Source organism: Olea europaea, chromosome 7, assembly GCF_002742605.1.
Source record: "Olea europaea var. sylvestris chromosome 7, O_europaea_v1, whole genome shotgun sequence".
Lineage (NCBI taxonomy): Eukaryota > Viridiplantae > Streptophyta > Magnoliopsida > Lamiales > Oleaceae > Olea > Olea europaea.
Genome location: NC_036243.1, coordinates 10,862,944 through 10,888,468, shown reverse-complemented (window position 1 = coordinate 10,888,468; position 25,525 = coordinate 10,862,944). Strand labels below are relative to the sequence as shown.

The 25,525-nt window shown below is 33.8% G+C and overlaps 3 protein-coding genes across 3 annotated transcripts; 2 read left to right on the top strand and 1 right to left on the bottom strand.

Moving 5' to 3' along the window:
- Nucleotides 1-8,802: 8,802 nt before the first annotated feature.
- On the bottom strand, nt 8,803-10,285 carry LOC111397885. The gene is made up of 4 exons (XM_023024853.1): nt 9,599-10,285; nt 9,374-9,482; nt 8,941-9,033; nt 8,803-8,846 (listed from the first exon to the last, which is right to left on the bottom strand). The coding sequence occupies exons 1-4, from the start codon at nt 10,283-10,285 to the stop codon at nt 8,803-8,805; spliced, it is 933 nt and encodes a 310-aa protein (XP_022880621.1).
- Nucleotides 10,286-12,437: 2,152 nt separating this feature from the next.
- Nucleotides 12,438-14,417, top strand: LOC111396974 (UDP-glycosyltransferase 83A1-like). Its single transcript, XM_023023623.1, has 3 exons — nt 12,438-13,107; nt 13,200-13,490; nt 13,687-14,417. The coding sequence occupies exons 1-3, from the start codon at nt 12,627-12,629 to the stop codon at nt 14,277-14,279; spliced, it is 1,365 nt and encodes a 454-aa protein (XP_022879391.1). The 5' UTR covers nt 12,438-12,626; the 3' UTR covers nt 14,280-14,417.
- Nucleotides 14,418-21,588: 7,171 nt separating this feature from the next.
- On the top strand, nt 21,589-23,924 carry LOC111397884. The gene is made up of 3 exons (XM_023024852.1): nt 21,589-21,634; nt 23,310-23,383; nt 23,538-23,924. The coding sequence occupies exons 1-3, from the start codon at nt 21,589-21,591 to the stop codon at nt 23,922-23,924; spliced, it is 507 nt and encodes a 168-aa protein (XP_022880620.1).
- Nucleotides 23,925-25,525: the final 1,601 nt, after the last annotated feature.

Here is a 25,525-nt window from a genome sequence, read left to right as displayed (position 1 = left end):
ATAATAAACAAAGATTACAACATTCAAGTTTATGCCTAAAACTTAAGTTTTCAGCAATTTGGGAAAACAACTATAATCAATCTCTAAGAAAACAATAATCTCAACCTAAAAACCATTAGTCCAAACTTGTGAGATCTCCACTCCAAGTATTACAACTCCTTTGTAGCACCAAAGTAATCTCTTAGAGAAATTCCCACTTTGTTTTTGAATAGAAAACAAACCTGTGTGAAATCCAAACCCCAAAAAAGAAGAAAAACACTTGCTTCTTCTCTTCAATATCTCCACGAGGTCGAAACCAAGTTTTTTTTATTTCTCTCGGTAGCCTCTGTTTTTTATTTTTACGTGCGGCAACAATCGAGAAAAGGGAAGAAATCCAGGCCTCATATTTTGACCTACAAACCATAATAGTCGATTGGGCTTTCAATTTCCTTATGGGCTGGACCAAGCCCATATAACAGGAATCACATCACATGGTACCAAGCGAATAGTATATATTTAAGTGTGAATTGGGTCAAATAGCCTATTTCATACTACATTTTGGGATTTTAGCCTTCGACCAAAATAAAATTTTTAAAATAAATATTTTAAATCATAACTTATAAACTACCTAATATACCCTTATTCAAAACCTAGAAAACGTAATTCCCAATTTCTCAAATCAATTGAATTCATTCCTAAAACCTAAATCTAATAGTTCTTCTCTCACTCGATGGACGATCCCCAAACCAACCCTTCTTATTTTCTCTTTGTGGCTTCCTCATCTTCAAATCCCGCTACATTCAAAATCAGTTTCCCTCATGTTCTTGATCGCAAGGAGGAATTTGGTATGAGGGTTTCGTCTATTTTTTCAAGATTTATGGATTCGAAACTTGCCAAAGAGCTTCCGTATGTGAATGTCCACTTCTAAGAACCAATTTCATAGTGGGTTATTTTATTCATGTTTCTTGTATGTAGTGATTAAGTTTTTATGTGACCTCAGACATAACAATGCCTTGTAGGTTGAAAAAACATTTCTTGTTTTTTATTTCTATTGTTTCTGTTATAAAATGGATATTCTTACGTCACCATAGAGGATGATATGCTTATAATTTGATGTTATTATCCTGTAAAATGTAGTTATCCTCGAATCTAGACTCTGTTATTGTGGAAACCACAGTTATTCCCCATTGTGGATCCATTTCATCTTGAATTGATCAGCATTTCTATAGAATGTAGAGCAATAACCTATTACAATTTAAAAGAGATGATGCGATGTCATTGCATGACAATTTAGGAGATTTCAGAATAAAAGTGAGCACATACTATTCAAAAGTCTTTAAAAAAAATATAGGCCATGGTACAGAAACTTTTTGCATTTGATAGTCTTTTGTGGGGAATTATGAAGAATTAAATTGACATTACCCAAACACATTGGTCACAAGAGGGAGTAATGTATTAATTACTAAACTGCAGAATTGATAATCAAGAAATGAGTTTGGATCGTGAAATCTGTGGCCAAGATATGACTCATGCAAATTAGGGTTCTAGTTAGCGATGCAAGCTTATCCAACTTTTTAAGTCTGAAAGTTGAAATTGAATGTTTGTTCTAAGTAATTGAATTCATGTTAGAATGTTTGTCATGGTTATGCTAGATTTTATTATTAATAGCTATCTTTATTTATGGGTTAATTTATGATATGATGATTCATGATTTTAGTCTGATTAAACTGTGTCGTCTTGAGGTGTTTAATTAGTGTTAATTTGATGTGCATTTGTTTTAACTGATGAAGTTATGTTGTTTCAACTTATTTATCCCAAATGTGTCACATGTAATAATTAGGGCAATCTTTTTTACTTAATGTTCATAAAATGGAAAAAGAATTGATTGAGTGATTGCTATTGAGGCGTTGAGTTGAAGTGAATTAATTCGTGGAACTAAAAGAACCGTAGATGGTATACATGAATCTGATTTCCTAGGTTTTCTCATAATGAAATGGTTATTTGTATTATTCTTTTTATACAACAATTCTGTCTCATGTGTACAAGCATTTAATTATGGTGTACATAAGAAAATGTCTGTCCTATAGTCCCATATAGAATAAACATATATTTTCCAGTTCATAAATGGGTTCATCTTAAATTGATCCTTAATATCTTATGCCAAGCTAATATTCGTTGGGTGCCATGGACTGAACTTGATATCTTCCTTATTATTATTTTTTTATCATTTTTTTCACTTAATATCTTATTTTTGATAAAATGTTTTCAAGTTTAATGTGAGTATGAAAATCCATATGTTTCTATTGTTCACTTTCATTCCGAAATGCACTTGTCATGGGTTTAGTAGTTATTTGGTTGGAGTATAGTTGGTTGAAAATTTGCAAGGAACAACAGTAATTCATAAATTATGTCAGTTTAATGTTGTCATAATATTAGTTTATATTTTTACCGTCATTGAATTCATGGTCAAAACTCAAAGTCTGGCCTTGATGAAATTTTACTCGCACTAGAACATTATTCCTCATTCCTCTCCTTCTATTCAGCTAGTTTTTTATTTCTTTGAGTGCCAATGGAAATTTGGGTTTTCAAAATGCTTATTATTATAGAGTTTTCTATAGTTTATTGATCCAAAGGTTCAGAAACTAAAATCTATGCGAAAACTTGAACATGGTTTTAGTGGAAACTTGTGATTGTAACAGAATGATGGTAGACAGCTAAAATCTTCACATCTTCTTTAGGAATTCTGAAAATGTCACCCTGACCTTTTTGTAATTTTGATAACTTAGCATGATCATTTTATGTATTTCATTACAGAAATGGAACGCTCATTTGACTATGTGATTTCCATTGAACATAGAATTAAAGGCAGACCTTCGTAGAAGTCTTCCCTTCAAAAACTTGGCTATGTTCGGGAAATGTTAGATGATGTTCATCAAGAAATGCTGATGGAATCTTGTTTCGGACATATATCGAATGAAGCACATACCTTTTTCAGCACACCTAGTCCACCAACTTGTATTATGATTGTAACCAAAAAACAAAATGAGATCTGATTTTCAATTGGAGGTAAGCCAACATGATTTTCATTATACGAGTTCTCATTGATAAAGGGGTTGAGAGCTAGTGAGGAGCTTTCGTTGGAGCCCCATATTGTGTCTAATGATAGATTGGTGAAGAAACACTTTAAAAAGTGTAAGAAAGGCATAACGGTGTACAATTTGAAGGAAGCTATTGAAAGTCGCAAAGTGCGTATGGAAGACAAGTACAAGATTGGGCTTGTATATATTTTGGAAACGGTGCTACTGCCTAAAGAAAGCTACACATACATAAATTTAGAACACTTGTTAATGGTTGATGACCTAGAGACTTTTAATAGTTATCCTTGGGAGAGAAAGGCGTTTGGCTGTACAATAGATGTATTCATGAGAGACTGGAAATCATTGATGAAGTCATACTTGATAAATAATGAGAAATATCCATATTCAATTTATGGATTTCCATTTACCTTGCAGGTAATGCTTTTAAAATTACAATTTATTATTCATTTTGTTTAGATTGTAATATTTTGCATGTTATGCAGATTTGGGCCTATGAAGCTATACCATCTATTGGATGGAGATATGGTGAAAATCTACAGGAGGTTGACCTCCCCAGAATATGTCGATGGAATTCTTCCGAAATGCCTAACTCCAAGGATATTGGTGCAAGTCTGGATGAACCAAATGTAAGTAAATTTTAAATATACATCAAAATATATAGTGTACTTTATGACAACTAAGTGGGCCTCTCATTTTTCATATAGATTGTTATTCATTACACACTGAAGCCTACGTCGGAATAGGCATCTAAAGTATATTGGATGGAGATTCATTGATTCGAGGATAAAGTAGAGGATCTAACAGTTGATATCTTTGTGGATAAGGAAAATGTAGCAGATTCATCCATTCGTGATGATTTTCCTCAGCAAACTTGCCAGTCTCCTAATGCCTCTACATCTCCTCGGGATCTATCTTCCTTTCATAGGCCACCTACTTCTACAGATGCTCATACATTTCATCCGAGACCAACTACATCATATCCGTCTCTTTAACCATCTAGAGATGAGTTCGCTTAGGATTTGAGAACGCAATTACTACAGATGGTAGAGATTTTAGAGAGAAAAAATGACAAGCGGATAGATGAGATGCGGTCTTACATAGACCAAAGGTTTGATTGTGTTACATCTTTGTGTAGACAAATTGATGAGAAGATATCATCTATTGTAGAGTGGATTAAGAATTCTAACCCGTCAAAAACACCTTACACATATCACTCTCCTCTTCGTAGTGGATTTATGAATACTGGAGAGGCATATGATGTAAATGAGGATCCACTTGTACATGTAGAAGTTCAAAATGATGAGAATGAAGATGTAAATGAAGAGAGACAAGTGGAAGATTATGTGTTAGCAAATGAAGCAGTTCTTGTTAAAGAAACAACATTACCCGCAGATGGCAATGAACAAAAACAAGCAGCTGATATGAATAACTGTCCAAATCCTATTGAAGTGGAAAATGAGCAAAGACAAGCAACAGATGTGCTGAATGATGATCAAACTCGTGTGGAAGAGAGAGATACCTGTGTACCGATGGATTTAATATCACATGGTGATGCAATGAAGTCTATCCCTAAAGTGGTGAAAGATGAGTTTGATAAGTCAAGTCAGAATGGGCGCGGGATGAGAATCAAGAAAAGGTCATTCATTCTTGAATCTCCATTCACAAATCCAGAGAAGAGGAGGAAGCTTTACAATGTAAATGCAGTTGACCCATTTTGAGAGCTAGATCAAGCTAAGGCAGATGACTTAGAGAATTGGTTGGTTAATGTACCTGACAGGTAACTAATCTTACATTAATTATTTTTGTGAAGTTGTAATATATGTTCTTATGTTATATGTTTTATGCCGTGAACATGCGGAAATGATGTTGGTCATGAAGCCAAAAAGTTTTTTTGTTGAAATTCAGAAGCAATTTGGATGGCTTGATAGTGATGTAAGTATTTTAGCATTCTATATTTTGCTCAGACTTCATTTCATTCTTAAACGGCTTTATACATTTGCAGCACATTGACATAGAATTGTTGTTGATGAGGACACGAATACATACATATCCTACTGTGTCCCACAAGATTGTGCAATTTTGGATTGTGCTTTTACTAACATGTGCACCAAGAGGTTTGAAGATTTTTAGTTGCATAAGAAACAAGAAAACCAGTAGAAGACTTTAAATGGCTGAAAAATATGACAAGCAAGCGACGGGATTCTTGTACATCGTTGTATATTCTCTGCAATGCAATGTGAAAATGAAGCACTGGATTGCACTTAAAGTGGACATTGCCGAACGAACTATATATGTATATGACAGTATGAAGAGTTTGACACGTTTTGGAAAATTGCAAAAAATCATGCGTACAATTTTGAAGGTGATTCCTAGAATGATGAAGGAAAGTTTGTTATTCGGGGAAAACTACTCATAGAAGTAGTTTCTATGGCACTGACATGAAGACGTTCCACAACAAAACAATGTGTAAATAATCTATCTTTAAAATTTTATAGATTTTCACTCATTTTGAGAGTGTATATATTTATTATGACAAATATACATTTGCAGGGGAGATTGCGGGAGATACGCTATCAAATTCATAGAACTTTTATCGGCCAGATTAGACATGAAACTTATGTCCGATGCTATGATTGAAAGTTGGAGGAAGAAATTAGCCGCTGAAGTTTTTGCTATGCATTTAGCTCCATAATTGTTGTTGTGGTATATTTTGCACGTTTATATGGTCAGAAGATATAGAACTCCGATGCTATTTTTGTCTATATGGTAGTTTTTAAATGATTTAGTTGGAAAACATGTGCATGGATGCTATTTTTGTCTAGTCAGTTTTGGATGTTCATCAGTCCTCCTATGAAACTTATGGATGTTGATTTTATCTACTTAGATCTGGATGTTGATCAGTTAGATTTGTCTAACTTCTTTAGATGTTGATTTTCTAGTCAGATTTGTGTAGAAGTTAGTTTTTTTGGATATTGATCAGTCTTTTTTACAAATTTTGTTATTTTCATTATACGGATATTTCATTCAAATATTGAAGCATACATGGTTGAAAGGAAGATGCTGTCTGTCATGACAACTTATCTATATGATGTTGAAAAATAGACTATTATATGAAAAACGGCAGTTCTGCATTTAAAACAACAGCATGCCGTTTAGGTCATACGACTAAAGTGTTCTCCTAAAGTGCACCGAAATGTGCTATGTTTTTGTGTACCCTAAATGGTAGTGATACTTGTAAAAGGAACGCATGTACTGAATGATTACACGTGATTTTTTGTATATCGTATACCTTAAATGGCACCCAGACGAGTAAAATGCTAATATGTCATTTTGGGTCAAGGAGTCTCGAATTTACTCCAAAACTAGAAAAATAATGTTGAAACATCTTAAAAACACTGTACGTTGAAAAATTGTAGAATAGGTTTAAACCCTATACCCTAAATCCAATACCCTAAACCTTAAACCCTAAACTGTAACCATACGTTTGAAATGCCTAGCTGCCGTATTGGGTCAGGAGGTAACGATTTCACTCCAGAACTAGCACAACGAAGTTCGGGACATGATACATGTTCGATATACGTTGAACGACTACACGTGCTTTGATTTGCATACCACACTTGCCCATTAGGTTGTTCTTCATTATCAAGTGAAGTGTAGTGTAGTCAATTCCCTCCAACCATAGAGAAACTCACTATAGTTTCAACAAATGTGTTGATCGTAACGTCGAAATGTAATTCAAACCTTCGTTCTTCAATTTTCAAGTGGTTACGGGCTTCATTACACCAAACAGACATGAAATGAGTGGAAACATCGTCCATACATTTGACACGCCCAACTGCAGTTTTGGGTAAGGAGGTACCGGTTTCACTCTGAAACTAGCACAACGATGTTCGGGACATGATACACGTCCGGTACACGTTGAACGACTACACGTGCAATGATTTGCATACCACACTTATCCTTTAGATTGTTCTTCATTGTCAAGTGAAGTGTAGTGTAGTCGATTCCCTCCAACCATAGAGAAACTCACTATAGTTTAGCCAAATGTGTCGATCATAACATCAAAATGTAATTCAAACATTCGTCCTTCAATCTTCAAGTGGTTACGAGCTTCATTGCACCAAACGAACACGAAATGAGTGGAAACGTCGTCCATACATTTGAAATGCCCAGTTGCTATTTTGGGTCAGGAAGTATTGGTTTCACTCCGAAATTAGCACAACGATGTTCGGGACATGATACATGTCCGATACATGTTGAATGACTACACATGCTATGATTTGCATACCACACTTGCCCATTAGGTTGTTCTTCATTGTCAAGTGAAGTGTAGTGTAGTCGGTTCCCTCAGACCATAGAGAAACTCACTATAGTTTGGACAAATGTGTCGATCGTAATGTCGAAATGTAATTCAAATCTTTGTCCTTCAATTTTCAAGTGGTTACAGGCTACATTGTACCAAATAGACACAAAATGAGTGGAAACATGCCCTATACATTTGAAACGCCTAGTTGCCGTTTTGGGTTAGGAGGTTTCGATTTCACTCCAAAACTAGCACAACGATGTTCGGGACATGATATGCGTCCAGTATACGTTGAACGGCTACACGTGCTATGATTTGCATACCATACTTGCCCTATAGGTTGTTCTTCATTGTCAAGTGAAGTGCAGTGTAGTCGATTTCCTCCGACCATAGAGAAACTCACTATAGTTTCGAAAAATGTGTCGATCGTAGCATCGAAATGTAATTCAAACCTTCGTCCTTCAATTTTCAAGTGGTTACGAGCTTCATTGCACCAAACGGACATGAAATGAGTGAAAACGTCGCCCATATGTTTAAAACGTCCAGTTACCATTTTGGGTCAGGAGGTACCGATTTCACTCCGAAACTAGCACAACGATGTTCGGGACATGATAAATGTCCGGTACACGTTGAACGATTACACGTGCTATGATTTGCATACCACACTTGTCCCGTAGGTTGTTCTTCATTGTCAAGGGAAGTGTAGTGTAGTCGATTCCCTCTGATCATAGAGAAACTCACTATAGTTTTGACAAATGTTTAAATCGTAACATCGAAATGTAATTCAAACCTTCGTCCTTCAATTTTCAAGTGGTTACGAGCTTCATTGCACCAAACGAATATGAAATGAGTCGAAATGTCGCCCATACGTTTGAAACGCCCAGGTGCCATTTTGGGTCAGGAGGTACCGATTTTACTCCGAAACTAGCACAACGATGTTTGGGACATGATAAACGTTCGGTACACATTGAATGACTACACGTGCTATGATTTTCATACCACACTTGCCCCTTAGGTTGTTCTTCATTATCAAGTGATGTGTAGTATAGTCGATTCCCTACGATCATAGACAAACTCACTATAGTGTCGACAAATGTGTCGATCGTAACGTTGAAATGTAATTCAAACCTTCGTCCTTCAATTGTCAAGTAGTTACGGGTTTCATTGCACCAAATGGACACGAAATGAGTGAAAACGTCGTCCATATGTTTGAAATGCCCCAACTACCGTTTTGGGCTAAACAAATAGTGTTGCTGTCATTTTTATCAGAAACTGACTTACAAATCTATTACAATTGATCAAAATATCATCACAATGTAAAGACTAAATTAATGATTAACATCCATCCATCTATAACAAACATAAATGAACATAAATGAACACGAAATGAGTAGACATAGCACCCATACATTTAAAACCATCTCAATCAGATTTGGTTCGAACAAGCTGTGCTGCTGTCTTTTTACCTGAAATTGAGGTACAAATCAATCAAGATTTATCCAAAAATATCACAATGTAAAGAATAAATTAACAATTAACATCCATCCATCCATAACAAACCTGAATGAACAAAAATGAACAAGAAATGAGTAGAAATAACACCCATACATTTAAAACGACCAAATGCCGTTTTGGTCTGAACAAACAGTGATGCTGTCATATTTATCAAAAATCTGTCTAAAGTAGCTATCATACTTTGTCAGACAACTATCACAATCTATCAAAAATCATCATAATCTATCACAATTTCAAGATTATGTTAAACAAAAAATGTTTCTATGCATCTGTCGATTAGTGTAGAGCATTTTTGCAAGTGAGACGATTATGGCCCCTCTGGCCACATCTACTACATTTATGAATCTTTTTCTCTCTCCTCTTGAAGGAATTCAATGATTTTTTCGACGTCTACTTTGTCGTCGATTCGAAAGAGGTGGTAACACCTTTGGTTGATTGGAGATTTCCCAATCAGCTTCATTTGCCACGGGATATATACATTCAGCATATGCTTGTTTCCAACTAGCACTAGTATAATAAGGTGAGCACAAACTGTAACAAGATATTCCCTTAAATTTCATTGCTGGAAGTGCATGTTTGCAAGGAAGCTTTTCCAAATCAAATTCCCTACAACTACAGGTTCTTGCCTCAAGTTCACGATATGCATTTCATTCTAAACACCGACATGCAACTCATACTTATTTATTGGTACCACTATCAGTACCTTTGCATCATCATACTTTTTACATATTTTATCCTCAATGGACAGGGTTAGAGTAGTTGCACATTTTTTAGCCTCAATGTGTCTCTCATAAAACCATTTCTGTAAAGTTTTTCTTATTTGCTCAACCATATCAAGTATTGGAAACTCCTGAGCATTCTTGAATAACAAGTTCAAAGATTTTGCATTGTTAGTTGTCATAATATTGTAACGGATTCCTTTGAAATGTGCTCGGGACCAAAATTCATACCCAACCTTCTTTTCCATGTATTGTCCAACTGCCGTACTTTTACAATATAGATTTGCCATTGATTTTTCAAAATTAATCAAACTATACTCCTTTGCAGTTGCCATAAACAATGGCAGATTATCGGTCTTATGATAATTTGACTTTATGTTTAGTTGTAGATGCCACATGCAACATTCATGATGTGCATAAAGATAAACAATCTTTATAGCATTACCAATGATATCCTTGCGATCAGAAATGAAAACAAGCCCTTCCAACATACCCGTTACCTGAAACAACTTATTGAAAAACCAAGTCCATGATGCAACGTTTTCAGAATCAACAATGCCAAATGCAAGAGGATATATCTGAAGATTTGCATCTTGACATGTGGCAACAAGTAATGTACCTTGAAATTTGGATTTCATAAATGTTCCATCCACAGAAATGACATGTCTCATTGACGAGTGAAAACCACGTATGTTTGGTCCTAAAGCCATAAAAAATTATTTGAATCGGTTCTCATTATCAACCTCAATGAATGTCACTGTACCGGGATTATTCTTCTTCAGAATATTGCAATAGTTGGTCAATCTATCATAACTAAGATTAGGTGAACCCTTAATAGCTCTATAGCACATTCTCTAGCCATCCATGCCTTATAATAATTTATATCTACGCCAAACTCCCGACGAATATCATTTTGAATGTTCGAAGTTTTGTATATAATGTTGGGATCCTCAAACTTCGACATGATGTGTTTTCTAATCATCCAACAACTAGCTTGCCTATGATCTTTGTGGCGAACATCCAATGAACAATTATGATAACGTGAATACTTTCGAATTTCAAATTCGTCACTTTCCTTCAATCGTGTTGCCTGCAAACGCCATTTGCAAATTTCCTCAACACAAACTACTATATATGTACTCTTATTTGACTTAGTGACCTTAAATTTAAAGGAGTTTCTTACATCAAGCATTTGTAGTGATACCTAAAGATCCTTCTGGTTGCGAAACATTTGGCTAACGTGCACATCATCGACGTCAGGAATCTTCATTGATGTTCCACAAGGATTCGGACAGGCAACAACCTGGGAAATGCCCATGATCTCATCTACCACTGTAAAAGGTGTATTATGAGTAACATTGTCTTCATTTATCACATGAGAATCATCTATGTAGTTGCCATGTACTACTTCTACCCCATCCCAATAATCATCACTTGTAAAGTTCACACAATTGTTTTCACAATTTTGATTACATAGAGACAACGGTCGCATGTAATTGTCATCAGATTGATCTTTTTGCATATTCAATTCATCCATATCCACCGCATTGTTAGTTGCAACAACATTTGAATTGTATTCATGATTCTCTTTAACATTTACAATATCAATATCCATGTCTTGTTGATTAGAATAACCCTTTTCTACAAGGGTTATACAAATTGGAACTTTGTCATGCAAAGAAAGAAACCAACTCACATCCATATCGCGAGTAATCTTCATTGGTGGAACTGATAATTTTGTCATGCCGGGAATGAGAAATTTCATCTCGATGTCATACATATTGGGATCAACCTTAACTGCTTTTCGGATTTCATTATACAACTCTGCATATGAGATTGTTTTTGATACAAAAATATTTGTTGTGGTGTCTTCATCATTCCCTATCCATTTCCAAATCCATCCACCTTCATCACTCTTTTCAAATTTAACAAAATAACAAATAACAATCATTGCACCAGAGTCCATATTTGCAATTCAACAAAAAAAATAATAATAATATATTACTCCATTAATTGTCAAAACTGAATACTATGAATCATAGTTTTAATAACAAACAAAAAGCCACTCATATTGTTACATAACAAATTCAAGCAGAACAAAACGACATTCCGTAGTTTAAAATGTGTATGTGCCGTTTAAATTTATTTATGATAATAAAATGCAATAAAAGAATGGAGAAACAACTAATTTTCCAATAAGTATATCAATACCACCATTGTCGTATTAAAACGGCAGCCAGCTGGGAAAAAAGGCACCCAACTACTGCGAAACGGCACCATTCCGTTTCAATATTTTACAGCAAATTTTGATTATCCAATTGATTTTTCTCATAGTATACAACTAGAAAATAACAACAAATCGATAATTTTCAATTTATAAAGCTCAACTTCAACTGTATGAAATTGATTCTTGCTAACCCACTTCCAAAATTTGCACTATTTAATTTGCTCTTGGTTCAAGAATGGGAACTTCAACATGCAATCATTCATTGTAAGCAAGAATAATGCATATGAAGAAGAATAAAGCTGAATTTGAAGGTGGGTTTAATATGGTGAAAATTGACTTGGAAACGAGATAAATGAAGGGGATTTATATTTGGGAATTTGGGTAATATTGATCTCCAAATTGCACATTTTAGTCATTTCAATTTAAGGGTATTTAAGACTTTTAATATGTAATCAAATAGACTATAGACTATTTGAACAAAAAGTATTGATATTGGTTATTTTACCAAACATTGTGGTTGACTAGGCTTCTTTAACAAATCCCCTATATTTAAATGTCCTGCACATTTCTCGGGGTTAATAATAAGTTGTCTGTATTATTGGTTTAGTGAAGACAAACAAAAATGAGTTAAAATTTTCCTCTCATAGCATTCTTTAGCTGGTCAACGATACTCTTATCATCACCATCTCCACCCATTAAACTAGCCGTCTCACTCTGGCCGGCAGAAACAATCACTTCTGTTACGACCGATCAAAGTTGAATTTTGCCGGGAGGAAAGGAAAAACATGAAAAACTGCCATGTTTTGCTTGTACCATATCCAGCACAAGGCCATGTGATTCCCCTAATGGAACTTGCACTCCATTTAGTAAAACATGGCTTAAACGTCACATTTGTCAATACCGAGTTCATTCATGAACGATTGATCAAAGCATTGCCAGAGTCGGACAATATACAAGAACTTGTACAGATGGTTACAATCCCTGATGGGTTAGAATCCTCTGACCACAGAAATGATGTCGGTAAAGTGGCAGAATCCATCTTTACTGTCATGCCGGGTGAGCTGAAGGATCTTATTGAAGGGATTAACGACTCCGAAAGTAATAAAATAAGCTGTTTAATTGCCGACGCCCACATCGGTGAGGCTTTGGAGGTTGCAGAGAAAATGGGAATCAAGAGAGCAGCTTTCTGGCCGGCCGCAGCCACAGTATTAGCCCTGATCGTAAAAATTCCGAGCCTTATTGACGACGGGATCATAAACAGTGATGGTGAGTACAGTTTAAAATATATCAGAAATCATGGGTCCATATATATATGAGCAGTTATTATGCTAACACTACTGTCAGAAATTTCTTTGCAGGAATACCAATGAAAAATCAGGTAATTCAGTTTTCTCCAGCTATGCCCGGCATAAAAACTGATGATTTGAACTGGACCTGTATTAGCGATGATCTGACAGTGAAATTCATCTTCAAAATCATGGTACAAATTTCAAAATCAGTGAAATCAGCAGATAGGATAGTGTGCAACTCATCTACTTGGTTGGAGTCTGGGACATTTGCCTCATTTCCAGACTTTATACCCATAGGCCCTCTTCTGGCAAGCAATCGGCTCGGAGAATCCGTAGGAAACTTTTGGAGAGAAGACTTAGGTTGTATTTAACTATCTCGTTTTTAAGCTCTAGTAGTTTATTTTCCTATCAAATGTCTTAACAAATGCAAAATTTTGATTAACTATTTACCATGAGACTTGATATTTGAACTTCGTGTGCTAACAACTCGACTAAATGCATCAACTCTTAAATTGGAAATGAACGTATGAATTTATCTAAATTTTGTTTTCAACAGGTTGCCTTAGATGGCTTGATCAACAACCACATAACTCTGTCATTTATGTTGCATTTGGGAGTTTCACAATATTTTATCAGAATCAGTTCCAAGAACTGGCTCTTGGACTTGAAATGACTAACCGGCCATTCTTGTGGGTTGTGCGGCAAAACTTAACTGAAGATTTGGACAATGCATATCCAACAGGTTTCAAAGAAAGAGTGCGCCATCAAGGGCAGATGGTGAGTTGGGCACCGCAACAAAAACTACTATCTCATCCTTCTATTGCCTGTTTCATCAGCCATTGTGGATGGAATTCTACCGTTGAAGGGATAAGTAACGGAATCCCTTTCCTGTGCTGGCCCTTTTTCCTCGATCAAGTTTTTAATCAGAGTTACATTTGTGATTATTTGAAGATTGGGTTAAAATTGAATAAAGATGAAAGTGGAATCATCAGACATGAAGAAATTAATAACAAGTTGGAACAAGTTTTTGGTGAAGAAGGATTTAAAGAAAGGGCTTTGGATCTTCAAACAAAGATCTTGAATGATATTAGACGAGGAGGGAGTTCTTATAAGAAATTTAATGATTTTGTAGCATGGATTAATGATTAAAATGTTGTTTATTTTGCTTCTATTGCTCACTACATGGAAACATGTTGAGTAAGGGAATTCGAGAACCAATATTTAGTCAGTCAGTGAACTTCGTTTTGCATAATTCAGATATTTAATTTATCCTTCCGTTTAAATCAAGTTTCTATTCAACTCTTTCAGCAAATATGATTTTTCATTTTAAGAGAGGAATGTAGTGATAGACAGTATGGTTGAAATATAAATGTATATTGACATAATTGTGATCCTACAAAATTCAAGGCGAACTTGATATAACATTTTGACTAATGATATTTATAGCCAATGACTTTAGTAGTTATTTTACGTGGGAGTACATTATTTGATGCATTAAATTGTTATTTGAGACAACAGAATTATATGAAATTAAATGCATTAAATACAAGTTGTCATATAGAATGATTACTACAATGGCATGGTATCCTTAACTTAAAGTTTAATAGATTTTAAAACTTTATATAAATTGAGGTGTCCCCAACTTAGATTTTTTTAAGAAATAATTAAACATTTAGTAAGTGTCCTCAATAATTACTTGATTTAGAAGATTCTCTTCAATTTGATTGATTTTAATAGATTTTAAAAGATTATAGGCCACAAATATAAATACCAAAACACGTAACAATTCTGTCACCAACCCTCACAATTTCACAACTTCTCTCGCCTTTCTCTGCAACAGATTTTTTGCCTCTCTCTAGCCTTTCTCTGACGTGGAAAAGTATATAGATATATATTTTTAATCTGTGTATATGCATGTTAAATTATCAAATGATCATGATTTTGGAAGTTTTAACAATATTTTTCTGTAGAATATTGGGTGTGATTAATTCGCTAGTGAAATTATTATTATTATCATCATCATCATCATCATCATCATTATTATTATACAGATATGAATTCTTTCATCATCGGTGAAGTCGAATCTTTATTTTTCTCTGTAGCATTATTCATTTTTTGAACAAGAATTCTTTTATATTATTAACTGCAGACAAGTAAGAATGAGTTTAGTATGGACAATTGTTAAGTACATAATAGAGTAATCAGCTATAAGTGGGGCTCATAATCTATAAGTAGACAATCAACATATGAACTGGTGTTTGAGAAGGGGTTTTGATGGACCCTTAACTGTCATTGAAGGAATCACTTGTTGCTTAAGGTTGGTGGTTAGATGCCAACATCCTTCTCTCCAATTTCAATGGACCTTTGGTCTTCAGAATGAAAAACTCATCAGTTGCAGCATAAATTCCACCCCATGTTGTGTCTTGATTTTTATCTTGGATTGTGGATATGACATTGCTGCAGAATTAAAACACTGATTATATATACACTAGTTTTTTTGTCCGTGCAGGGGGTTATGTTATTTTGAAGGTAATTTTAGCATCTTAAATGTCAAAGATTGACGACAAATACGTGTGTTGAATGAGATTAGTAAAATGAAGTTAGTTTGACGAAGTAAATTTTTTGTATAGTTTCTTTTATAAAATATAGATATAAAGTGTTTGGAGAGCATAGACGATCATTTTTGAGAAAGAAGCGATTGTAACACATTTTCTCTGCATTTTATGTGACCCAAAAATATTGAAGAGAGGTAAGTTATTAGTATTTATGATGCAAAGAAGAAGTTTAGTGGACTTCAATAGTATAACTTAGCTTTTCCTGTTGGAAGATAAAGACTTGAATTGAGAATTTCAGCAGAAACATGGTATGATTTACCATATTTGTAACACAATCAAATTTTCCAATTGAAAAAGCAATAGTTCCACCCAACCAACACCTAGAGGGGGGGTGAATAGGTGTTTATGCGGAATTAAAACAATTAATTAACTGATGCAACAAGTCACATCAATTATGCATTGCCTAGATTCATTCACATACTTTATCTACCTAAGTTGAATTACCGGTTGAAAAGTAAATAACAGAAAGCAGTAAAAACACAACAAAATGTTGACGGAGAAAACCTAACTGGGTAAAAACTCCGGGCACAAGCCAGTAAAGATCCACTATAGAAGATATTGACTTACAGTACGTCAGACATTATTGATTCTAACAATATTCTGACCTCCTTACTGTATCGACCACAACTATCCTGGATTTTGCAGATCTGCGCCAAAATCCCAGCTTTGAATATCTTCTACCTCTTGTGAATCACCAAGCACTCCAGCTCTTCAAGCAATTTCTTTCCCGGATCTTCAAACAGATGATCTTCTGGAAGTTTATATGGAGATATGAAAGAGTGTTTTGGTTTTGTGAGGGTTGATGTTTTTATTCAAAGAACCATGAGAATCAAAGATGAAAAGAATGAGTTTATTTTGGCTCTTAATCCTTTGGAAGTTGAGAGGAATTGTTGTTTTGATGTTTGCCAAAGGTTACTAATGAAAATCGGTCGTTTTGTTTATCTAGTAGGTCGAATTTGGTAATATAGAACGTTAAAAATTCGTGAGGCATTAAAATTACCAAAGGCCAGATAACACAGTCGCTCGAGCGAGGTCCTGGAGAAACTCGAGCGACGTACCTTCGCTCAGGCGATAGACCAGCGAAACTCCAGCGAGGTCAGTTCTGCAATTTTGGCTCTAGCAAGGTCAGGGCGAAACTCCAGCGACATCAACGCGCCGTTTGCATTTTCAAAGCATCCCACTTTACCCTAGACCTATGCTATGACCTTTACAAAATTGCAACTTTAGTCCCTGAACTATTTGACCTGTACAATTTAGTCCTTGACTTTACAATTTTGACAAATAGGTCCTTTGGTCACAGATTGCCAATTACACATTTTCCTAACACCAATAACTGTAGAGGTTGAAGTAAGGAATGCGACTTAATGCCACTGTATGATAATTTATCCATAAAGTGCATTTGAATGTGAGCCACCATTTCATAATCGAAAAAATAGAAAATGTAAGAATTCCATTAGAACTGGACATATTTTAATAACGATGTAAAGAACTTTTAGTCTAGTAATTCTTGAACAATATTGATACGACGAGTATATTTCTATCACATGTTGGATATAAGACCAGACTATTGCACTTTTTGGTAGGAGTGTACTAATTAGAAATAAAGGAGTGTACTAATAAAAAATATAGGAGAAATTACATTAAAACGTCATTAAGGAAGACAGAGATAGCTACAGATGATATATAGTGTGCTCGTCTCTCAGTGTGAATCAACTTATCTAAGCTATGAACATCTGGTAGAGGTTGTAGAAAATTGGTTATGGAAAGAAACAGAGAATATTGTAATTGATAGGATTATTGGTTGGATGATTTATTTCCTTATTTATCGTATTGTATTTTTCCTTTTTCATCCCATGCTTTGTAATATAAATAGGCTGTATTAGATTTGTAATATTTATAGAGAAATAAAGAAGTTTCATTCTTCATGGTATTAGAGCATAGGATGTCCTAACCTAGCAAACCGATGGCTGAATTCCCTGTCAACAACCAAGAATCAATGACCTCTAAAACTTCTCCGTCCTAAAATAGAGGATAATCCTTCGATTGGCTCCAATAATCTCGAAAATTCATCATTCCAACTCAAAGTAGAAAAACTGAACGGGAGAAATTTTCAAAAATGTGCCCAATTCATAAAATTGGTCATCGACGGAAAAGGAAATTGGGTTACCCTACCGGTGATGCAAAAAGACCGATCAATGCTCTCCGAGTCTGCAGAAGTGGAAATCTGAGAATTCAATGATGATAGCGTGGCTCGTAAATTCCATGAAGCCTTCTACAAGGAAAACTTACCTCTTCCCTCCAATGGCCAAAGACTTGTGGGATGCCGTGAAGGAAACATAATCTGATGCTGAAGACATGTTACAAATCTTCAAATTTTGTGGCAAACAAAGCAAGGACTGAGGGATGTCACTGAATACTACATGGAGATGGTATCCCTATGGCAGGAACTCGACCTTAGTTTAGAGGAAGAGTGGGAGTGTTCAAATGACAGTGCATGGTACAAGAAAAAAGTCGAGAACGAAAGAGTGTTTGAGTTTTTGGTCGGACTAAATCAAGAACTCAACAACGCCAGAGGTAAGGTCCTAGGCTAGCGACTACTAACGTCCACTCGCGAGGTGTTTGTGGAGGTTTGACTAGAAGAATCACCACGACAGGTCATGTTAAAAGACTCATTTGGGTTGAATAATGAGATGTCAGCCTTAAAAGCACAGCTTGGGCCACAAGTCCTTAAGGAAAATGGGCCAGTTAATCTTGGCCCGAAAATAGAAGTGTTAATAGGAACTGGGCTAGCATTTTTTGGGCCTGGAAATGAAATAAAAATTGGGCCAAAAAGTGAAACAAGTTTTTGACCAGCAATTAAAAATGGACAAGAGGCATTGGGCTTGTCATCTAAGGGAATAGCCAGTCGATCTTGCCAAAAACAACAGCAAGGACAGCCGTGGTGTGAACATTGTCGCAAATCAAGGCACAAAGAAGACACTTGTTAAGATATTCATAGGAAATTAGTGGACTGGAAAATAGAACACAAGGAGCCGAGAATATCAAACCGAGACAAACATTAATCCCACTCCTAGCGAGACATTTAAATCAAAATAGTTGGAAAAATTCTTTTCTAGTCTCCAGACATCTAGTCAACCTTTTTCTAAAGGCTCCTCTAGTTCTTTAGCCCACAAAGGTAACTTTTTGAAAGCTTTAAATACTTCACGACACAAAACCCTTTAGAATATTGATTTGGGTGCGTCTGATCACATGACGAACTCATATCACTTATTCTCTTCATGCTTCACATGTGCTGGAAACATTAAGGTAAAAATTGTAGATGGATCACTCTCATCTGTTGCCAAAAAAGGGAGTATTAGAATCTCTAAGTCTTTAACACTAGAATTGGTCCTTCACGTCCCAAATTTGTCGTGTAACTTGTTATCTGTTAGTCAACGTACAAAAAATTCCAATTGCTCAGCTAACTCTTCCCATCATATTGTGTCTTTCAGGACCTTTCATCGAGGAAGACGATTGGAAATGCTAAAGAGTGTGAAGGACTTTACTACTTCGAGGAAGCTGATATGAATAAGTTAGGTCAATTTTCAAGTTGTAATTCCACGTCTGTTTTTAGGGATAGTAAAATTCTGTTATGGTACTATAGAATGGGTCATCCTAATTTACAATACTTGAAGCGTGTACTTCTTTCTTTTTTCTTGAATAAAACATCAATTGAGCTTCAATGTGAAAGTTGTGAATTTACAAAACATCAGCAAACAAATTTTCCAAATTCCACATACAAATCATCTAAGCCATTTGCCATGATTCACAGTGACTTATGGGGACTTTCTCATGATCCCAATCGTACCCACAAAAAATGATTTGTCACATTCATCGACGACCACACTCAAGTATGTTGGGTCTATCTACTAAAGCACTTGAAATATAAATTGAATATTCCATTCTTAACAACTTAAGCACTTGAAATATAAATTAATATTTTATTTCAAAATGTGCGAGTATAAATATATTTACTCGACATGCAAACACTATCCGACACTAATGTCATACAGAAATTCAAGAGTAAAAGCTTTTCATTGGTAAATTTTGTACAAGTGATACTATGCTTTATTTATACACGAGAGAGCATCAAAGGAAAATATAGATTTCGTAATATCTGCTTTGCCAAAATAAGAGTAATAACGGTCACAAAGAAATTCATTTGCTAGTCCTTATTTTAGGACTAGCAAAATTCGAATTACTGTTCATATAATCTTCTCTAATGAATGCGCAAAACTCTATAAATGTTCAAGAATCTGCTCTTTAATTTCAGGCACAAGAAGGTTCCAAAAAATCAGAAAGAAAAAATTATGAAAATTGGTGGCAACAACTTTCCGAAATCAGTAATATAAAAACATAAAATTGGTTATAATATATTCATCAAAATAACTTATACCAACTAAAATCCACCAAAAAAGAAAAAAAGAAAAAAAAGGGGATTTATTTTTGAATGTAAGGCCACATTTCTTCTTTTGCCCGTGGCTTCTACTAGTACCTTGGAAGTTTTCCTCTTCATCTCTCCCCATTGATTGGTGTTTTTGAGTTTCGACCTAGAACTTCTATGGCACGTAACAACGTTTTTTAAATTGTTTGAAGGTATATCAAAATAATATAGAAACAAATAAAAAATCATAAAAATTGAGAAATAGAGTTTCTGGTAGAGTCATTTTTGGAGATTTTGGAACCTCAAAATTGGGGGTCTCTGACGATTATTGCTTATTTTTGGAGAGCTTTCAAGCGACGACCGTAGCATGATTTGGGGGCTTTGAAGACCAATGGAAATTTGATGATTAAGGATATTAAAAGGTCAACCCTATTAAGAATAATAGCCAAAGTTTTTATATTTATATTTTAGTTTATATTTTGGTATTTAATCAACGTGAAATTTATTTCTGAACATGCCAATATAAGATGATAGCTCATTTGAACAGATCAATCTTAAAATTCACATGTTCATTTTTTAGTCTTAATTGGATCAAATTGCTTATGGGAGCTTAATAGACTGATACTGTATTAAAATTTGGGATTTTATCTTAAAATGTTAATGTTATTAAGAAATAATCCAACCTCTTATATTTATTTGTTGGTTTATATTTTAGTATTTAATCGATAAATGATATATTCCTTAATAAAGGTTCCTTGTGAAATATAATTTCAAATTTGGTGATGTAGGTTTCGATTATGGTGAGTGTTAAATTATAGGCCCGTTTGGTAGAGATTTTGAGAATTGATTTTTTGACCGTTAGAAGAAAAGTGGGATCCACATGTGAGAGAAGAAGTCAAAAATTACAGCTTGAATAGTAAAATAACGGTCAAAAAATTAATTTTTTGGGGCAAAAAATTCCTACCAAACGGGCCTATTATTATTTTCCTTAAATTGAAAAGTATAATCATAAAAATTATATTTCGTTAATTATCTGACTATATATATATATATATATATTCTTTACATTTAATTATTTGCTATTGAAAGAGTCAATCCATAAAATTATACTTAAATTAAAAATTTTAAATAGGAAATGAGTTTAACTTTCTACGTTTGAAGAGTCAAACTCAACCTCCTATAATGGCCTTTTTTTTTTTTTTTTTTCAAATCTCATTATTCGACAATGAAAGAATCAATAAAAAAAATAAAAAAAGTAATTGCTTTGTCATACTTCAATTTCCCATCATTATACCATTGAAAATTCATTAAACAAAATTACCATCAACTACACTCTACAATTGATGCAATGTTCTACAAGAACATGTCAAGGGCAATTTGGAAAATTTAAGTGAAACACCCATTGAAAAGCCAAGACCAAATGCCAGACTGCAACAAGGTATTCAGGGACGAGGACCGCAAATTCCGTAAATGAGAAGAAAAAATGCTCAAATAATGGGCCAAACGTCCACTCATTTTTTATTAGTATTTTTATAGTGATACAAGATTCAATACTTCACTTCTTAAATCATTCAAGTAATATTCAAATATTTTAACTATTGACATCTAAAAATTATATATTTAAAAAAATGAGGAGAACATAATAAATGATTGTTGAAAAAAGTAAAAAAAAGAAAAGAAAAGAAAATAAGTGTCGTAAAATGTATGTTTATTAGGGTTTTACATGTGAATGACAATTGTACCCTCGCAACCCTTGAAATTATTATTGTTGAATCCCTAATTTTTCTCTATAAATATAGGGCTTTGGTTCTTAATAAAATATACACAAGTCTATTGACTTCTCTCTGTTCTCCTTTCACAACACGTTATTAGTACGATTGTCTCAAAATAAAAGTGAATTCGTTAGAAGGTAATAATCTTCTTTTGCATAATCATTTATCGCATGTACCAAAATTAATTTGGTGACATGTGAAATCTCAGAGATGGTAAGGATTAAATCGATGTCAATTAACCGGATTAGGCATGGACTTAGATTTTCTAAAAAAAAAAAGCTTTGGAAGTAACCATAATGACATTTTTTTATGAGTATTTGCACCAAACTAGAAACATATAATGTTTAGCTTTCATGTCTAGTGCAAAGTTAGTAAAACTAACTAATTTAGAAAAAAATCATATATATCTACAATTCATGCATGAATTAAGCCAAATGACCACATTTGTTGACACACCTCTCACAGCCAAGGTGTGGGTCCCGCGGCAATAAAATAATGCCGACCTCCTCATGTGAGTGTGTTGTGTCAACCGATGTGTCAACAAATATGACTATCTAGCATGATCCTGCATGCATCCACCTCATGAATTCACGAATCTTGATCCCTGCCTTTATTTACACGAATGTGTTGATTATTAATTCTATAATTATTACAATTGATATTTGTGCCTATCAATTCTATTGTAATGAACTTGTGTCCACTATCATTGCTTTGACCTTTAACATAATACTATTTAATCTTGTGACTTTAATTTTGTGGTATTAGTTTGTAGATTGAAGCAAAATCCTTAACATATTTGGTATCTTTTACGTGTTGGTGAAAGATTTAATTAATTATGTTGACTTCTATATATGAAGATTTTTTTCCTAATGCATGTTTGGTAATTTGTATTCATATTTGTATGATAATTAATATTTTTAAGCTGATTAAATAACTTTAGATGTTCTGTTATAAATTTTAGATCATTTTATTGCTTCTGAAGTAGCATAACTTTATAATTAATAATCTAGAAGAATATTAATTGTGGATATGTCTATTATAAATGATTTGTTGTTGGTCCAGAAATAGCACAACATTATAATAAATATTCTTAAAGAATATTACTTGCTTCTGAAGAATATAAATTATAATTTTCAATATTTTCAATATTCCAGAAGAATACTGATATATTACTCTTGAAGGAGTTATAATAAAATACAACGTACTCCTAAAATAACACATGTTTCAAAGAATATATTATTTTAGTGTTTATTCCTAAATGAAAACACGTAACTTATATCATGTTGATATTATTACTTAATTAACTATTATATGATGTTTAATCACATTCTTCAGAATTAATTATATTTTCTTTTATTTTATTATGTAGTTAATCAAATGACAAATATCACGAAACTCGAGTTTCCTGCATTTGATATATCTGGTAAAAATTATCTATCATGGGTACTTGATGCTGATATCTATCTTATCTCAAAAGATTTGGAAGAGATAATAAAAGAATGAAACAAATAATCACTATAAGATCGTGCAAAAGTACTCATCTTCCTTCGTCATCATTTTCACAATGGATTGAAAATTGAATATCTCACTGAAAAAGATCCACAGGTTCTTTGAAAAAAAAATAACTGAGAGACTTGATCATCAGAGGAATATAGTCCTCCCCAAAATCCACTGTGAGTGGATGCACATTCGTTTGCAAGATTTCAAAACTATTAGTGAGTACAATTCTGAACAGTTCAGAATATATTCAAAATTGACATTGTCTAAAAAAATTATCATCGATGAAGATATGTTAGAGAAATTTTTTTCCACCTTTCAAGCCTCGAATGTGCTTCTGCAGCAGCAATATCGTGAGAGTGGTTCCAACAAGTACTCAGAACTTATATATTGTCTACTTATTGCTAAACAGAATAATGAGCTGCTGATGAAAAATTATGGGTTACGTCCAACTAGTTCTGTGTCATTGCTTTACTGCATTGCCTGAAACAAATGCAATATCAAGACAAGGACGTGGACGTGGACCTGTACACAGATTTGGACATAGAAATGCAGTGGAATAAACTATGGACGAAATAATCAACAAAGTTATCAACAACAATGCAGCAATTTCAAAAGGCACAAAGCAAATGAAAAGTAGCACATCGAAAAAGGTGCACGAAGAAAGTTGCTTTAGATGTGGAATGAAAGAGTATTGTATACGTACCTGTCATACGGCAAAATATTTTGTGGATCTCTATCAAAAATCAATCAATGGAAAGGAAAAAGTGGAGACAAACTTTGCTGATTATGATGGACCAATTGATGTGACTCATATGGATGTCTCTGATTTCTTTACTGATTCAAATGGGAAAATTGACCATTTAACTGGGAATGGTACGATGAAGATATATATTAGTTTATTTTCTGTGTCTCCAGTATTTCCTTTGAATTATGTTTTTACTTTTTGCAAAAAAATTTGAACTTTTTTATTGCATCGTTAATTTCACAATATTAATTATGCTATCATTCTAAAATTTAAATTCAAAATTTTTTAATATATCTATTTTATTATATTGATATATTTATGGTGGATTATCAAGACACCTACTTGATTGATAGCGCAACTACGTATACTATTCTTCAAGATAAAAATTTTTTTTGACTTAACATTAAAAGAAAATAATGTCAATACAATATTAGGTGCATCGAATATCGCTGAAGGCTCTGGAAGAGCTTGTATTATTTTATCAAATAATACAAAATTATATAATACCGATGCACTTTATTTGTACAAATTTAGAAGAAATTTGCTTAGTTTTAAAAATATCCGTTACAATGGATATCATATTGAGACGACACAAGAAAGTAATGTCGAATATCTTTACATAACTTCTTTTGTATCTGGTCAAAAGCAAATAAAAGAAAAACTTCATGCACTCCCATCTAGCATGTATTATATATTTATAAAAATGGTTGAATCAAATAATGTCATAAACCAGAAGTTCGTTAATCCAAAAAAATTTATACTTTGGCATGATCAACTTAGATACTCAGGAGCTATAAAGATGCGTCAAATAATAAATAATTTACATGGACATTCTTTAAAGAACCAGTAGATTCTTTTACCAAATGATTATCCATGTGTAGTTTGTTCGTAAGACAAGTTAGTCATTAGACCTTCGACTATAAATGTCAATATTGAATCTACAACTTTCTCGAAAAAAATTCATGGAGATATATGTGGGTCAATACACCCACCATGTGGGTCAATTCATTATTTTATAATATTAATTGATTCTTCTACTAGATGGTTGCATGTTTGTTTACTTTCAACTTGGAATGTAGCATTTGCTAGATTACTTGCTCAAATTATAAAATTATGAGTGCAAGATTACTCAATTAAGACTATTCGCTGATGCTGGTGAATTTAGATCACAAGCATTCGATGATTATTGTATATCAATTGAGATTGTAATTGAACATTCAATTGCACATGTCCATACACAAAACGGTTTAACGGAATCATTTATTAAATGTCTACAACTTATTGTTAGAGCATTACTCATGAAAACAAAACTTCCAACTTCTGTTTTTGTACGAAAGAGA

What these genes read in the sequence shown, in the direction of transcription:
- LOC111397885 (XM_023024853.1), bottom strand. Translation starts at nt 10,285, where the DNA reads ATGAGACATGTCATTTCTGTGGATGGAACATTTATGAAATCCAAATTT. An exon ending in AAAAGTATGATGATGCAAAG is followed by an intron (nt 9,483 to 9,598) that starts GTACTGATAGTG and finishes GATTTGGAAAAG; the next exon opens with CTTCCTTGCAAACATGCACT. An exon ending in GTTCATTTTTGTTCATTCAG is followed by an intron (nt 8,847 to 8,940) that starts GTTTGTTATGGA and finishes CCTCAATTTCAG; the next exon opens with GTAAAAAGACAGCAGCACAG.
- LOC111396974 (XM_023023623.1), top strand. Translation starts at nt 12,627, where the DNA reads ATGAAAAACTGCCATGTTTTGCTTGTACCATATCCAGCACAAGGCCAT. An exon ending in CGGGATCATAAACAGTGATG is followed by an intron (nt 13,108 to 13,199) that starts GTGAGTACAGTT and finishes ATTTCTTTGCAG; the next exon opens with GAATACCAATGAAAAATCAG. An exon ending in CTTTTGGAGAGAAGACTTAG is followed by an intron (nt 13,491 to 13,686) that starts GTTGTATTTAAC and finishes TGTTTTCAACAG; the next exon opens with GTTGCCTTAGATGGCTTGAT.
- LOC111397884 (XM_023024852.1), top strand. Translation starts at nt 21,589, where the DNA reads ATGCCAGACTGCAACAAGGTATTCAGGGACGAGGACCGCAAATTCC. An exon ending in GGACGAGGACCGCAAATTCC is followed by an intron (nt 21,635 to 23,309) that starts GTAAATGAGAAG and finishes TTTATTATGTAG; the next exon opens with TTAATCAAATGACAAATATC. An exon ending in GTAAAAATTATCTATCATGG is followed by an intron (nt 23,384 to 23,537) that starts GTACTTGATGCT and finishes TCACTGAAAAAG; the next exon opens with ATCCACAGGTTCTTTGAAAA.